The sequence below is a fragment of the Talpa occidentalis genome, unplaced genomic scaffold (assembly GCF_014898055.3).
Source record: "Talpa occidentalis isolate TD23 unplaced genomic scaffold, MPIMG_talOcc4v2.1 talOcc4.7, whole genome shotgun sequence".
Classification (NCBI taxonomy): Eukaryota; Metazoa; Chordata; class Mammalia; order Eulipotyphla; family Talpidae; genus Talpa; species Talpa occidentalis.
Window position 1 is genome coordinate 9,550,703 of NW_023605083.1, and position 16,469 is coordinate 9,567,171.

The 16,469-nt window shown below is 46.4% G+C and overlaps 1 protein-coding gene across 1 annotated transcript in view; it reads right to left on the bottom strand.

The window, feature by feature from the left end:
• MTAP (methylthioadenosine phosphorylase) overlaps positions 1-14,774 on the bottom strand; it is a 45,142-nt gene extending 30,368 nt beyond the window's left edge. Inside the window, exons 1-4 of the mRNA XM_037491730.2 lie at positions 14,635-14,774; positions 5,462-5,548; positions 4,324-4,382; positions 1,563-1,730 (exon numbers count right to left, since the gene is read on the bottom strand). Of these exons, the coding sequence (XP_037347627.1) occupies positions 1,563-1,730; positions 4,324-4,382; positions 5,462-5,548; positions 14,635-14,667 (347 nt within the window). The 5' untranslated portion in view covers positions 14,668-14,774. The remainder of the gene's footprint in view (positions 1-1,562; positions 1,731-4,323; positions 4,383-5,461; positions 5,549-14,634) is intronic.
• Between the last annotated feature and the right edge of the window lie 1,695 nt (positions 14,775-16,469).

Below are 16,469 nucleotides of genomic sequence, written 5' to 3' on the forward strand. Positions count from 1 at the left end.
GGTAAAAGTGGCAAACAGGACAAATGGCTCATGAGACTTACATACCAGAGGGGAAGAGGGCTAATATACAGATGGTGTCAAATGTTTACAAGAGGAAAGTAAAAATGACAGAAGAGGGGCATGTCATGAGTTCAGTCTACCCCCACTATTAGATTGAACCACATATAATTGCTGATATTCAACCATATCTGACTTACAGGATGGGCCATTTCATATGGTTCAATCTAATGCCTTCATCTCATTAGAAAATAATCAATAAGGCTTCTGATGGACTAAAAACTGTAATGAATCCTTGAATGGCAGAAGACATAAGAACTGGACTGAATAAACCTTCTTCACAGACCAGAAGAGGTAAGAGGTGTGTTGTCAGTTCAGAGACAGAAGAGTGCAGAAGAGCAGGCTGGTCTGAGGCTTTGGCAGGAGCCCATGTGGCTCACCCTCTGTGCACTGCTCCCCACTGCTCAGGCCCACCAGGTGCGGTCACCATCCCCTTCCAGAGCATCCTGGGAGGTGATCGCTCCACCAGGAATGGGGTTGTGGAATGGGATGCCTAGTGATTGCTCTGGCTATCAGCAAGTGTAGAAAAAGCCCAGGAGTCTGGCAGCCCATTATTATGTAATTAAATTACAACCCCCACTACCACCCCTCCCCCAATCCCCCAACTACTGAACCAACAGATCAAGCCTAACTTGGTGAAAAGACAAGGTGCCTCCTGATAATGAGGTTGAGGATTCTTATCTAGAATTTGAACCTGGTTTTGAACAAGCTTCCAGAGTGAACTGCTGGGTTACAGCAAATACAGGGGACAGGGGAAAACACTAAATGACACTTAAGGATGAATCAGTAAAATTTAGAATGTGGGGAGACTTTTCAGGGTGAAAAGAAAAAGGGGTTGGACCCTTCAAATGAAAAGGCATTTATTGAGAAGCTCACCAGTGTTATGGGCAGAATTCCCCTTGGACACTTACTAGAACAAAGTTACTGAGCTGGTGAGGGACAGGCAAGCGCTGCCTGGCCACTTACAACTAAGGAAATATTAGCAGTCAGTTTGTTTTTTAAAAAGTCCCTGTAGTGAGCAGTGAATGGAAGAAAGTTGAAACTGAGAATTAAAACTGAACTGGGGAGGGCCTCCCTGGTGGCGCAAGGGGTTAACCTGCAGCACCATGAAGTTATCCGCAGCCACTGCAGCTCGGCATGAGTTTGATCCCCAGCCAGCCAGGGAGCTACCCACATGGCGCAGCAGACCTCTTCCGAGTCTCACGCTGTTCCCCTCAGCAATGTATTTCAGTCAATCCGCCTGTTCTGCTCCCCATTCTGTCTCTGGTGAATCCTTTCACCCCCTCCTCGTACCTCTGGCCTGTACCCCTGTACTTGTATGCATAAATAAATAAATCTTTTAAAAAACAAAAAGGTTGAACTGGGGAATTCAGGATTATCCTTTCATCTGGCATATGCTTAAATCAAACTTGGAGGCTGCCCTTCCCACTCCCCCAGTTCCTACACATCCCATGGGAACTGGGAGCGATCTCATGAGAGCCCAGGTAGTTTAGATGAGGGCTCACCTGTCGATGAACTGGTCGATGATGACGATGTCTCCAGGCTGAATCTCTTCCCTCAAGGAGCCACAGGCTGTGGTCACGATGACGTGCGTGCAGCCCTCCTCCTTCAGAGCCCAGATGTTGGCCTGGTAGTTGACTTTTGAGGGCATGATGGTATGCTGCCTCCCGTGCCTAGGGAAAGCACAGCCAATAGTGTAGGTGAGGTAACAGGCACCATTATATGGCTAGAAAATGAATTTAGAACTGAGCTCCTAGCCCTTGTACCAAAGTACCTTCACTAGCTGAGGATGAATGAGAACAGGTCAGGTAATAACATTCTGAAGGGAAGGTCAGCTTTACATTCTGTGTTTTCCTACCCAGAATAGGTAGTAACTTGCACGGAATTTGTCCTCCAGGAAGCTGCATGTGTCTATCCTGTGAGGCACCAACACTCAGATTCAGAGACACCAGGCCCCAGATCTCACAGGAGCCGTGACACAGAGAACAAGAGGTGCCAATGAAGACACGAAGCAGAAATAGAAGCTCAGGTTTCCAGTAAATGTCTCTATTCCCATCTGCCCGATCACCCCTCCCCCCACCAAAGGTAACAAAACTCTGAAAATATTATAATTTCCAGGCTTTTTGACATTAGCAGGTTTTGCTCAGTCACTGATCATCTCAGGCAAGACCAGTGTTATGGGCTGAACTGGGTCTTCCCCGCAAATTTACACTTACTCTCAACCTCTGGAACCTCAAACTGTGACTGTACTTGGAGAGTACAGTCTTGCAGTCTTTCACTAACAGTGATCATCAAGGTGGGCCCTAATCCAATATGGCAGATGTCCCTATGAGAGGAAGAAATTAAGACAGACATGCACACAGGGAAGACCAAGCAAAGCGGGGAGACCATGACCATCGACAAGTCTGGAATAACTCCTTCCTTCTCCCTTCAGAAGGAAGCAACCTGCTAACACCTCAATCTTGGCATTCAAAACTCAAAAGCAATGCATTAGAGGGTCAAGCATTTCAGTCTGATGGTTCACTTCAGCTGGTAGGAGTATAAAGCCCTCACCACTTCCAATTTTCTTTTTTTTTTAATTTATGCATACAAGAACTAGGGTACAGGCCAGAGGTGCACGGAATGGGGAGAAGTGTATGTGTGAGAGGATTCTCCAGAGACAGAGTGGGGAGCAAAACAGGTAGATCTACTGAAACACACTGCTGAGGGGAGCAGTGGGTGAGACAGGAGAGGTCTGCTGGGCCATGTGGGTAGCTCCCTGGCCGGGGATCGAACTCATGCTGCAGTGGCTGTGGACAGCTACATAGGCTGCGTCTTAACCCCCTGTGCCACCAGGAAGGCCCCACTTCCAGTTTTCTTAAAGCCTGGGAACAATTAAGTGATCATCACAGACCCATGAAAGTTGCCTGAATTCTACCTCATATAATCAGCTAAAATAAAAATCTGGTTTTGATGGATTCAGCAAAGCTCTTCCATATCAAATCATGCAGTGTGGCAGGCTGGCACTGTGTGTGTGTGTGTGTGTGTGTATATGGAGGAGGGGCTCCGCTTTCATGCGGTATCATTCTCTCCTACAGGGCGAGTAGACACTAGACTTTTGCTTCAAACCCACAGGATTAGCAAAGGTGTAGGGAGCTGCCCCAGTGATTAGGCTCTGCCAGCCTGCCCTACAGACAGCTGGGCACTGGCCCTGAAGAGCCGTGTCACCGAACTACATGTGTCCAGGGCCACTTGGCAGGGATATTTGTGGAGAGCCCCTAGGAGCTAAAGACCTCAGTTTCATAACCAAGAAGAAGTGAATTTTGCCAAGAACCACCATTTGCTTGGACAGGGACCTGGAGCTCCCGGGGAAAACAAGGCCTTGAATGTACCTCGCCCGACACCAAGCAGAACACTCAGCAGAGCTGCACACACACTCCTAATGTGTGAAGTTGTGAGAGAATGTGTGTGGTTCTGAGCTGCTGAATTTGTGGTCTGATAGTTCCCCTTCATGCTCAGGGAATCTTGTTCCAAGGCCCTGAGTGGATGCCTCAAACTTGGAATCGTGCTAAGCCGTTTTTTCTGTACAAAGAAACCTATGATAAAGTCTGACTTATAAATTAAGCACAATAAGAGATTAACAATTAACAAAAAATAAAATAGAAGCAATGATAACGATATGCTGTAATAAAAGCTATGTGAAGGTAGGCCCCCCTCAAGTTATCTGATTACAGGTAATTATTTTCAGACTGCAGTTGACAAAGGGTAACTGAAATGGCAGAAACGGAAACTGTGAATAAGGGGACAAATGTCATTTGTTCTTCAGCAAAAGAAAATGAATATATTTCATTTTCTAACAGTCAAGGACTAAAGAGCGTGGACACCACAGGGAAGGCCCACTTCAGGGACCCCAATATCCAACACTTCATAAACCTAGAGCTATTACTTCACAAGAGGTCATGAATAAAGCATTATTTTTCTTCATATTTCTAATGAGAAAAAAGAAAAAAATATTCCCTTTTGCAGTGAGAAATGAAGCCAGAGCACAAATCTTAGTAAAGCTCACACAGTGAATTGGTTGAACCACGCTCTCAACCTCAGAGGGGAGTGGGTAGATCATCGATCTCCAAAATCAATATAATTTACCCCAAACACTAGTGGTCAACAGAGGTGACTAAGAGGTTCTGGTTCTACCAACACAAAAAAAAACTCACACTGGCAACAATTCTTTCTCCAGAACTTAATTCTCCTTTGGAGGTAACATTCAAAAAACTCAAGATGCCTTACCTTGCAAGGAGGACACAATCAACATTCTTTATCTTCCCCAAAATTAAGGCATCAGAAGGCTGCAAATAATGAAAAATAGCCACACATCAGTGAATTAAAAAATATATATACTAACAACAAAAAGCTGTCATTTCAATTGTTCAGCCACCATAGGATTCCTGGAGCTTGGAGTTGAAAGATATACTTTAAAAAAGCAAGAATCTAGATTTGCTGGACCAATGTAATCACACTTGACAACTATTTACTGAGTCCACGGTAAGCCTAGATAGAGTTCACTGACAACTGCTGATGCCTTGAGGTGTAGGTATGTACCATTTAGTACCATGTATTTGTAAAAAGTGCCCCAGGGGACTCTGATGGGAGGTTGGTCAAACAGATGTGTGGAGAACAGGTGTGAAAGTAAAATGCAGAAATCAGATCAGGCCACCGGTCACAAGCAAGGACTCAGCACTGTGTTCACAAGGCTCTGACGGCCAAAGCTGCAGAAGACCTGAGGGCACATTAAGTCCATCGGAGAAGCTGGCTGGGACTGCCAGATGCAGGTACCTTCATAGGAAGCTGAGAGGAAATGCAGTAAATCCCAGTAGCACTAAGGGATTAGGAAGCAGGTGCCTACCCTGGCCCAGGCTGGATACACAGGGACGGGCACAAACAGTCTCCTACTAGAAAAGCACATTCTATTTGCAGTTCAGTGTGCGATGGTGTTCTGGGTTCCCATGACATCTCCCTTAGGGCCAGGACTCACTAAAAAGGTCACACTTCCTCCCCCTAGTCATCAGTCTACCTCCTAAATTAGTGTGGTGTGACATAATGACCCCAAATAAGAAGTAAGAAGTTTATTCGAATGCAGAGATCTGAAAAGTCATTTGGCGTGTCTGAAATGAATATCTGGCCTCTAGGGGTAAAAACTGAGAAGGTACGTTTGCAAATTCAGAAGCCATATTCTCAATATGGCCGAGTCCCAGGCATCCTTGGTTCCATCATGGGTGGCAGCGACAGGGCTCTGGCTCCCCTCAGATGTGGGCAGGCAGCTTGACTCCCAGGACAAAAGCAATTATAATAAATTTTTTATCTTAAAAATCAGGCTAGCACAGGGTCAGAGGAAAAAGCTAGTATGTCTCCACTAACTGATATGAACCTTGCCAAATGGTGTATCCACATATTTTTCAGTTCTTCCTTCTAAGATTTCTGGATCATCCAGGCCTGTTCCACCAATGATTCCAATCTAAAGGAAACAATAAAGAGATACCATATTTGTCATTTTTCATTCACGACAAAAATCATTATTTTAAGCAAATTCATTTATTCACTCCATTCCTGTTAAGTATTAAAATTTTTTTTTTAAAGATAAGCTGAATATCACTGAAAAAGTCATTCAATGAGCATTTGAACACCTCCTGCATCCCAGGAATAATTAAAGCACTGGGTACTGTTTTGACTGTATCGCATATACTGTGGACTATTTGGAAAACAAATTAGCATAGGCAGGTGCCTTCACTAGCTTAAAGCTAGAAAATCAATCCTAAAAATAGACAAATATGATTGTAGACAGTACTTCCCGACCATTTTCATTTTCCCTACTAAATTTAGGGCTATGGAACAGAGAATGTCCAAGGGACTGTAAGGATAAGGGACTATCCAGGATACCTATTTGGTAATGATTTTTCCTTATTACCACATTTGATAAACAAGCAAGATTTTCTTTTCTTTGCCATTAAAATCATAGAGATGTAAGGATTACAGATAGAGGAATGAAAAATCAGCCTCATGTTTATTTATGAAATCATACCATTGTTCATATACATATAACTTACACACATATATATGTGTGTAAATATGAATCATCCAAAGATAGGTAAAGTTTGTGTGTTTATTGCATTTTCCAGAGACTATAGAACAGCACTTCTCTTCACAAACTTCTGAAGTTAACCTGTACTACACTAGTCTGTGTAGTTAACCTAATTTGGTGACAGAAACACACTAAAACAATTACAAAGATAACTAAATATTAACTGTTAATTAAAAACCAAATAAGCTAACAGATGACACTTTACTAGAATCCTAATGGGAGTGACAAGAGCATTTCTTTGTAATAAAAATTAAAATCTATTGCCACTACATTGCTACTACCAGAAAATAGCCCCTTGAGAAAAAATTCCAGAGTTAAGAATTAACTGATTTATCTCATTTATTATTAAATAATTTTCAGATCTGACCGCAGAAGCTGATTTATATTAATGTGCGGAAAAATTGTCACCTTTGTGACCCTGAGATTCCTGGGAAAAAAATCTTTAAAAACAAGAAAATAAGATAATTTAGTGAGCTTTTATTTAAAAATTACCAGTTCATGGTTTCCCTACAACTTCCACAAGTGACTAAAATATGCTTTGAAGTTGGCGCCACCTAGTGGTACACTATTGAAACCACAACTGGTTACTATGCTCTACCATCCCAAATTTCTCTACTAGTTACAATTTAACAACGTAAAAACTAACCATTATTAATTTTCAAATCAACAGAAGTGTTAACTTAAGTCAGTACATTTAAATCATGCCAGTCCAATAGGATTTTTTGCTTTTAAATCGTTTCATGCAAACCTAAACCTTCCTCTAGCTGGCCTTTCCTACTCTATCCTTCTGAAGCACCAATGATCATGGGGGGGTTTATTTTCTGTCCAACCCATCATCCCAGACCACAGATGTGACTAGCTGATTCTGATTACTATTTGTCTACTCTTCAGGGATTCAGCTACTCATGAAAGCTTTGGCTTTTTAAAACAACCAAAGTAAAAAGTAAACAAACAAACAACAACAAAAACCCAAATAACACAATACCACTTTGACTTGGAAGTTTCTGGATGTTCCCTGGGCCATGGGATCTCATACTCTAGATTCAACAGTGGACTCTAAGACTCGGATATATAAATCAATCTGTCTTCAGAGTGCCCTCTTAGCCATAGGTAAGCTAGTCCAGCATTGCAGGGATGATTAAGAAATGCTAAATAGTAGGTTGAAGTCCAGTGTCTTCAGATGTATCCTCAGCAGCAAAGCTTCTGTTCTCACCATCTTGGCTATATGATGATCCTACATTAAGTCACTGCCAACTCAGCGCTCATCAGGGGACATTCAGTACTGAGCATGGAAGTCAGAGTTGCTCACCGGAGAGTCAACGTGGGGCCTCTGGCACTGGAATTATCTGCAGGTGAATCTGGCCAGTCACCCACATGTTCTAGTCATTAACAGAAACCTTATCTTGCAATGGATACAGAACAATGTAGTAACTGAGTATTGCTATGCCAGGGAACCAACCATTTTTCTGGCAGACAAAGGCCAGTGGAGTCAAGATGTGGCCAATGTCGCCACCTGCTGGTACCACAGCAAAGTACAACTAGGATGAAATGCCCAAGTACAGATTGTCTGCTCCTGTCTTCCTCCTGGAAGTAATTCAAGTAAACTTAGCTGCTTTTGTAAATAAAGTAACTGTCTGAGCCCCTGCATGTCACAGGCATGTTGCTAAGTGCTTCAGCAGCCTGATCTCGTTTGATCTCCATAACCCCTCTATAAGGTAGGTAGACCTTTCAGTACACCCATTTTACAACAGTAAAGAGAAACAAAATGAAAAAACTTGTCCAGGAGCAAATCCTAAGTAGTGAAGCTTAGGTAGGAACCCAGGTCTTTTAAATTCAACCACTATGATGTACGACTTCCTGCATCTCATAATATCACAAGGTATCAGGAAAAATGTTAGTCTCCATGTCATCATGATACTGATGTGGAGAGAGAATTCAAGTTCTTGACCAAGGTCACACACTTCAAGATCAAACTTCAACTTAGAAACAGTGACACTGGACATGTGAGTGAACCACCTGGCAGGGGAGAGGGGCCCTCACTGAAGACCTCATCTACATACAGGAAGCCTCCACCCTCTGCCCTCGGCACAGGCATCCTAGACTGCCTGGGAAATGCACTTGGAGACAGAAATGGAATTCTGTCTGCCTTACTCAAGATAAAGTTCTGGAAATAAGCACCCTCTGGTCAAGTAAGATCACTGCCAGATTTTAAGAGCTAGTGTTCATCCTATACTTCCCCACTGTCACTTCTTCAAGGTAAGGTTTGCTAAGACTTTATAAGCATTTAATATAAATGGTGGCTTATTGGGCCAGAACAGTGACTTCTAGCAAGGCTAAAAGGGCTCCTATAACCCCCATCCACTCTGTGTCTATTTCCCCATGCACTCAGTTTCAAGAAGAGCACTTTAGGGTCTGGCCACACTGCATTAAGGAACCTATAGCATTTCAATAGAGTAGTCTTAAAACCCCATAACCCCAGGCCATTGAAACTAGCTTCAATCAGGAAGATAGGCTGCCTGAGGGAAAGAGCATTTCCATCCTTCAGCCCTGGTTCCACCAGCAGGTCTGGCAAACACAGCAGGTTAAAAAGCCTCTTTATCAGGCCGATGTGACTTTCAGGCTTCCTGGATCTTGTAACATCTGGAAGCCCAGTTGTATTTGGGTGGCCAAGCACCTCAGTTGGATGCCTGTTCAAAATGTGCAAAATGATACTGAGGCCATCTCTCCATCCACCCCCCTTCTATAAACCATCCTTGTAGGTCAGGTTATGGATGGGGGGAGATCAGAGATGTGCTATATGTCCCACAGAAGGAATCATCCTGCTCCACATGCCTCTGTGTCCCTAGGGAAAAAAGTAGCCTTGTTGGTGATTTGGTTTCCAACTGGGGTCTGTGGGTTGTCCCCCAGTTTTCTGAGTCCCCCAGTTCGTGGACTCTGACAGCCGTGTGCTCAGTCAGAGATTTCAACAGGAGAGAATGTCAGGAAGATGCACTGCCAACTGATAAAGCTTCTCTAAAAATTTATCAACATAGCCAGGACTCTGCTGTGAGACTATTACATAGATGGCTGTGATCTTTATTATACAGAATTCACATTAAGGATTTTAGTTGCTGAATTAACACTTATTACCACTTTGTTAAATATGCTATCCGCTATGCACGGACAACGAAGTCTTTTGATAATTAAAGAAAGAAAATGCCAAGGGAAACAGTGTGATCAGCAGTGCAGTTTTCAGAGAATACAACACTAACATGTCTTCATTTTTAACTGCATGATTTTTTTTTAAAGATTTATTTTTATTTATTTATACAAGCACTGGGTACAGTCAGAAGCGCGGGAGGGTGAGAGAATTCACCAGAGCCAGAGCGGGGAGCAGAGCAGGCAGAAGGACCGAAGTACACTGCTGAGGGGAGCAGCGGGCGGCAGGAGAGGCAGACGGGACCCTCCTCCGGTGGTCGGGGAGCAGCCGGGGATCGAACTGGCACTGCAGAGGCTGGGGGCAGCTTCGCAACCCAGCGCTCAACCGCTGCGCCACCGGGGAGGCCCTAACTGCATGATTTTTAAAATTGCAGTAACACTGGTTCAAAACACCGTACATTAGGGCCTCCCCTGGTGGCGCAGCGGTTGAGCGCTGGGTTGCAAGGCTGCCCGCAGTCTCTGTAGTGCCGGTTTGATCCCCGGCCACCGGCAAGGGTCCCACAAAAAAAAAAAAAAAAAAAAGAACACCTGCACCCCTATGTTTATAGCAGCACTATTTACAATAGCTAAGCTTTGGAAACAACCCAAATGCCCAAAAATAGATGACTGGATCAAGAAGATGTGGTACATATACACCATGGAATATTACTCAGCATTCAAAAAAGATAAACACATGCAATTTGCAGCAACATGGATGGCGCTGGAAGGGATCATGCTCAGCAAAATAAGCCAGAAAGAAAAAGAAAAATACCGGATGGTCTCACTCATAGCAGGAATTTAGAAAACCTAAATAGGGACCAGGAAAAAGAATAACTTTAAGAAAGAAAAAATCAAAATCAACAAATAACTATGAACAAGAGACACTCTATGGGGGTGGGGGCGGGGAAAGGAGGGCTTGGGGTAAAAATAAGGGGGTTGTAATTGTATGGGGAATATAAAAATAAAATTAAAAAAAAAAACACCATACATGCTTTAGGGGTACAGGTTCACACCTCTTCAGATGGCTGTCCCCACACCACACCCACCACCCAGGTTCCACCAGCCCCCCATACTCACATTTTAAAATGTGATTTAAAAACCTGAGAACATTTTTGATTAGCAAATACTTTCTACTGTATTATTCACAAGGTTGCATAAGTTCCTGAGTAGTTACAGCACTTATTAAATGCACTATCTGATCACTGGGGGTAAAAAGGACAAGAGGAGAGCTTATAAGGCCCATTCTCCAGGTCTAGATTCCAGGACATGCTCCTCCTCCCTCATGCCATTTTGTTTACTGCCCACCACCCACTTACCTTGGAAACACATCCCCAATCTCATCACAGCAACCACGCATAGCAAAACTCCTTTTCCTCCCCCAGGGGGTAAACTGGACAGCTGCCTGGGGGAGCCCTCGCCTCCCTCAAGCTTCCAGAACGAACTCTTTAATCCTCTGTGTGGTCCAGCATTTATCTGCGGTCCTCTGGGACAGTGACTGTTAACACCATGGCTGCCCATGTGGATCCTCTCCCTGTTACAGGGCAGGGAGAGGGGCATGCCAGACCCCCCCAAACCTGTCTGCTCTAAATAGGTTCCACCCACCATCTGCCGCATCAACACAAAACATATGAGACTTTAATGAAAAGGAACTTTAATACAATTAGGAAACAACACAGGAAAGGCAAAGAATATAGTTTCTAAATCAAGCACCCAAAGTTACTCATCCCCTCGTGGGGAAAAGTCCATCCATGCAGGATTGGCCCAGAGCAAGGCCCCAAAGCCTGCCACAAGTCTAAAGCATCTTCCAGTGGGGACCCACAGAAAAGGGTCAGAAACAACCAGACAAGTCTGGGAGGAAAAGAGCAAAATCAAACCAATATAAAAGCTGCCAATGTGAACCTCCCCACGGGTTTCACCCACATCTGTGTCACCCAGTCCACGACCAAAAGGCAAGTGCAGTTTCTTCATGTGTCTCTCTGCTCCATGTGCCTCCTCCAGGTCTCCTTCTGGCTCCATCCTGCTTCCTTCCTTCCTCAGTCACCTCTCAGCTTCTTCTCTTCTCTTTAGCTCCACCCTCCTTTGGGTGGGGCAGGGAACCTCGAACCTCCCCCTTTCCTGGAGACCACCCTGTTACATCCCCACCCCCACCCTTCTTCTCCACCCAGTTGTCACCCACTGTTTCTATAGCAGAGGCCCTTCGCTGCAGAGGGAGGAATCCTACACTCCTTGGCTCCAAGGAGTGTCATGGTGGTCCTGCTCTCCCAGCTTGTAAAGATTCACGAGCAAGCCTTCGTTTGCAGCTTCCAGGTCAAATCCAGAACCTTCCTGTTCTTCTCCCTGCCCTCCCCACACCTCACCCAGCTCTCTGTTCTACTTGAAAAGAAGGCTCCCTCCATACTTCTCACAACCTCCACCGCCACCCTGGCTCCCCCACCAAGGCCTCAGGCCTGATCTCCTGGCTATCCCCCTGTCTGCTGCAGCCAGAGGGAGTGTGTCTGAAAGGGTAATTCAGAGGCTTCACCTCTGTTCATAGCCTTCGATGGCTCCCAAAACATCTAGAATGAGATCCAAATTCTTCATGATGGCTCCAGCTGCTGCTCGGTCCACAATGACACCAAGTTCTAGACCCACTGTGGCGGGGACAGGAGCTCACATCCCTTCAGAACCTGAGCTCCGGCGGTGGCAGCCACAGTCTTCCAGGTCTTTGCGTGGTTTTGGATGCTCATTTTCCAGGGTTAGCTTAAGTGCTAATAATATCTCCCACTATTTGTGGGTCTTTCACTCCTACCCCTAGGAGCTTGTAGAAGGTAGGAGAGCTTGCAACATTACCAGAATTTATCCCCAGCGTTTGGCTAGTACTAGGTTAATATATTTGAAGAGGATTCTGCCAGGACAGCTAGATTGGAACGGTATATCAGATATCTGGGTTTAAGCTGGCCACAGGTTGTGTGATGCTTGTGAACTTGAAAACGCGGCTGCTTTCACGTGCTGCTTGGAAGAGGCCTGCGCGGTGGGCTGGTCCTGCCCGATGCCCAGCTAGAGACTGAGGCACCAGTTAGACGGCTGGAAGGGGAGGGAGAGACCCAGCCTCCGACTGCAATGATGGTCTGTCAAAGACCAAATGAACCTTGCAGGAATCTGAGCTCATGCGCCACCTGTCAGTAGAGGCGGCGCCCCACCCCCCATTGTGGCAGCCCCCGGCAGGGGCAGGGTGGAGAGTGGGGCCCGCAAGTCCCCTACACCAGCTCCTCAGGCTGCATGACAGCTGAGTGCACATACAACACGGGGCGCAGAGACCACACAGAGCTCAGAAATGTCTGCCATGGAGCTGGTGATCTGCCAGGTCCTAGGCCCATGTCATTCTGACATTCTTGGGCCTCTTTTTCGTCTGCAAAAAAAAAGGGGGTTGCATGGCTAGTTTTTAAGGAATCCTCCAGTTCTGCCATTCTAAGAACAGGGGATCAGATAGTTTTGAGGAGCTATTCTGCTTCGGACATCAGCACCTTGTGTATTCTATATAGAATGTTGCCTTGGCAGTGAGAGGGTTTGTTGCTGGCATCATGGGTTCCCCACCACAGAGCTGTCACCTGTTCTAACCACAAAGACAAATCAGCAGGCAGTCTAGCACTCTCTGTACCTCTCTGTTTTATATTCAGCAGCTTGCCAAGACCAAAAATACACATCATTCAATATTTACACCAGGGCTTTCATCACAGGCCATTCCACACTTAAATGCTGCACTAATTTTACAGGGAAACTGTGGTTGGCAGAAGATTAAATCCGATTAAAGCGAGACTATTTTAAATACCATCTCTCTATGTTTTTAATATCACCTTAAATATATTCCTGCTTGCCTGCTAAAAGCTGTGCGTTAATGATATCTGTCCTAATAATTTAGTGGCTGGAAAAAAGGTGCTCAAGTTTAATCCAGCTCCTCCACTTAAAATGCACTATCATTTATTGAGTGTCAACCACGTGCTAGGCAGAAAATTCCAACCCTCCCAGCAAGCTCTGCAGTGAAACCCCCACTTTATAGAGGGGTACCAAGGAGCTTCTATACTTTGCCCATGAGCTTCCTGAGAACTGTCTTGCTCTGTGACTGGGAAGGAAGAGGCTGTCTTCAGCTATTTGTGGAATGCAAGATTCTCTTCAAAATGACAGAAGTAATTTCTTATCTAAATCTCCGCCCCACCCCACCCGACCTCACCCCTACCAACAAAAATGTCTCAAGAGCTGCAAGGTCCCAATAAACCAACCACTGAGCAAAGACACAGAGATCCGCAGAGATTTGCCTTCTCCCAGGAGAAAACAACACACAGCGGGGACTCAAGAGATAGGGCAGCCCATGCCAGAAGAATTTCTACAAGTCAAACAAGTTAACTGAGTTCTTAGCCAATCATCAGCAACCCAGAAGAGGTTTTAAGTTTCATTATCAATTTTTTCCTCGGCACTGTAATTCTACACTTTCTCTTTCGAGACACCAACCAGGAAAGAACTGTTTAAAAGCCCCTGGGAAGCTGGCGTGCACCCCTCAACTCATGCCCTCTTCTGGCCAAAGCTCCCATCACACCACGTACCCTGAAACCTGGGCTCGGAGACCCCGGGAATAAGCAAACGGTTTCACTTTCAAGGTTGCAAACAAAACAGTTGCAAGGCTGGGCTCTCCAACGAGGAGGGGCCTGGTCTCCAGGACTCCCTCTCAGTGTTCTGCTGTTTTTGTTTAAAGTCTCCGAATCCCCACAGCATTGCGTCGCGAGGGAAAACTTCAGGACACAAAAAGGTCTACATTTTGGAAGAAAAAGAGCCGGAAGCTGGCAAGAAGACCCAGCACGCAGTTTTCCCACGTGGGCCGCGGGCGATGAGCAGCCAGAACGGAAGCGAGAGTCTGGCAGAGGCAGAAAACCCGAGAAGGTCCGGTCTCATCAGCTGCAGGGGCCAATCCCCGGGCACACCCACCCCAGCCCCACGCCATCTCCCCATAAAAAAGTGGAGCTCGGGAAGCCCTGGGGCGCGCGCAGCCCCCGCCCATCGCCCCTCACCAAATGGCTTCTGCGAGCCCAGCGTGGCGAGGGTGTCCCTGAGCTCCAAGGTGGGAGTGGGAGCTGGTGTGCAATTGCTCCCGCCTCCCGCGCCTGGGCTGGCTCGCTCGCGCCCGGGTACCCCAGACCCGCACCACCGCCGCAGGGGCGCGCACCAGCGCATGGCCCGGAGGCGCGGTCCCCCGGGGCGCGAACCAGAGCGCACCGGGCAGGGCTGACCGTGGCCACAGGGACGGCTGATCTCACCTTCACCGGGGTGGTGGCGGCACCTGAAGCCATGTCAGCGTGAGGAAGGCGCGGAGCCTCGCCAAGCGCGCGCAGGAGGCTGCGGTGGCTGGTGCGCTGGCGGGGAAGCGCGAGCAGGTTCCAGCCCGGCGCGGGACAGAGCAGAGCTGCAGCGTGGGGTGCCCTGGCTCCTCCTCTTCCTCCCCGGGGCAGCTGGATTGGCTGCTGGTGTGGGCTCCCCTCCCTCCACGCCCCTCCCCAAATCGAGATTCCCGCGTCCCGCCCCCTTCTGCGGACCTTTCCGGTTTTCCGTCCCCACCCAACCCCCAACCCCCTTTATAACTAACGGGTTGGTGATCGTGGTGGTGCAGAATGGAGGCTGTGCATTGAGCGCTTGGCTGTGCCAGACTTTAATCAGCTCCGTTAACTTTCACAAAAAATGCTCGCCCTGGACGAGCTGCGCCCTCGGCCCCCGTGGGAAATCTGACCAGGGCGCATTCCAGAAGCTCTCGCGGGAGGCTGGTCACCCGGAGGAAACCGGCTATTCTTGGAGATTCCCTCCAGCTGATAACACCGTTCGGGCGCGCTGTGCTCGCCCACTTCCCTGACCGAACCCGGCCTTTGTTCCTTTCTCTTGATTGCTGGAGGGCAGTGGAGGGGTGGGGTGGACCCCAAACTCAGGGTTGACAAAGACGAAATGAACAGTCACAGGCTGCTGGACAACCTTTCTGATTTGCAGGCTGTGGTTTACGCCTCTTCAATTTGAGGGGAGGGTTTTATGGGGAGGAGACACTGCCCCACTTCTAGCCTGGCTCTACCTGGCCAGGGCCTTCTTTAACCCTTTCCACCCTGGAGCAACGTCCAGTATCCCAGGATTCAAAATGCAGAACTCACATCTCCACCATTTAGCACCGGCTGGTTGCCCCTGACTCCACCCAACCAGCTCCCACAATCTCCCACCATGCACACCCCCACCCAATCTCCACTAGGATAATCCCTTATTCTTAAAATCCACCTCCTTTCTCTACTGGCATGATCCAATTTAACCTGCCTCGATGAATTAAGCTCTCCTGAACAAAATACTAGGTGGCAGTAGTGTTCCAAGACACTCTGGTCGTGGCAGGATGGCTGTGAAGGATAGACTTACCTTTTTCCCTATAGCACCGCGGAGCCAGACACAAGTACAATTCCTGTCAAATATCGCTGTCCCCGCGCTGCTTTTATCACCGATTTAAACTTTCACTCTTTATTTGCTCTCTTGGTCTAACTTTTACAATGTAGAGTTTTCTTCTATTTGTTTTAAGTCATGAAACCGTCTTTATTTTAAATCATAAAGTAAAATGGCAAAAGAGAAATGAAGTAGAAGACTGGTGTGCTCAGGTAATGGGGAGACATTTCTAGAGGTTTTCTTACAGCCTTTCTGCTAATTGCTTTGTGGGGGCAGAAGCCCCATTACTCTGGGGAGCCTGAGGTTTTATGGTTGCTACCCAATTATGGAATCTTGACCAACTTAGGAACTTTGAGGTGACCGAAGTTCAATTTCCACCTATTCCTGCCTGTCTTCCAGAAGATAGATCCCTAAACAAGTTATTTCTTGTAAGCATTAGCGCACCCCCTCTCACAACGCCTCACCTTCCCAAGTGAGGAGTTGGAAACTTGGGTCTATTTAATCGGCTCGTTCTAAATTTCTTCTACTTGTCTTATATTTATTAAGTGATTATTATTTAGACTAAAATTTTAAGAAAACAAGGAAAAAACCCTCCATTCCCCCATTAGCAGAGTGAAAAAGCATAGTAAATTGGCACAAGGAAAGAAAATGTTATTTAAATAATATAATTTATTCAAATCTTTACAAT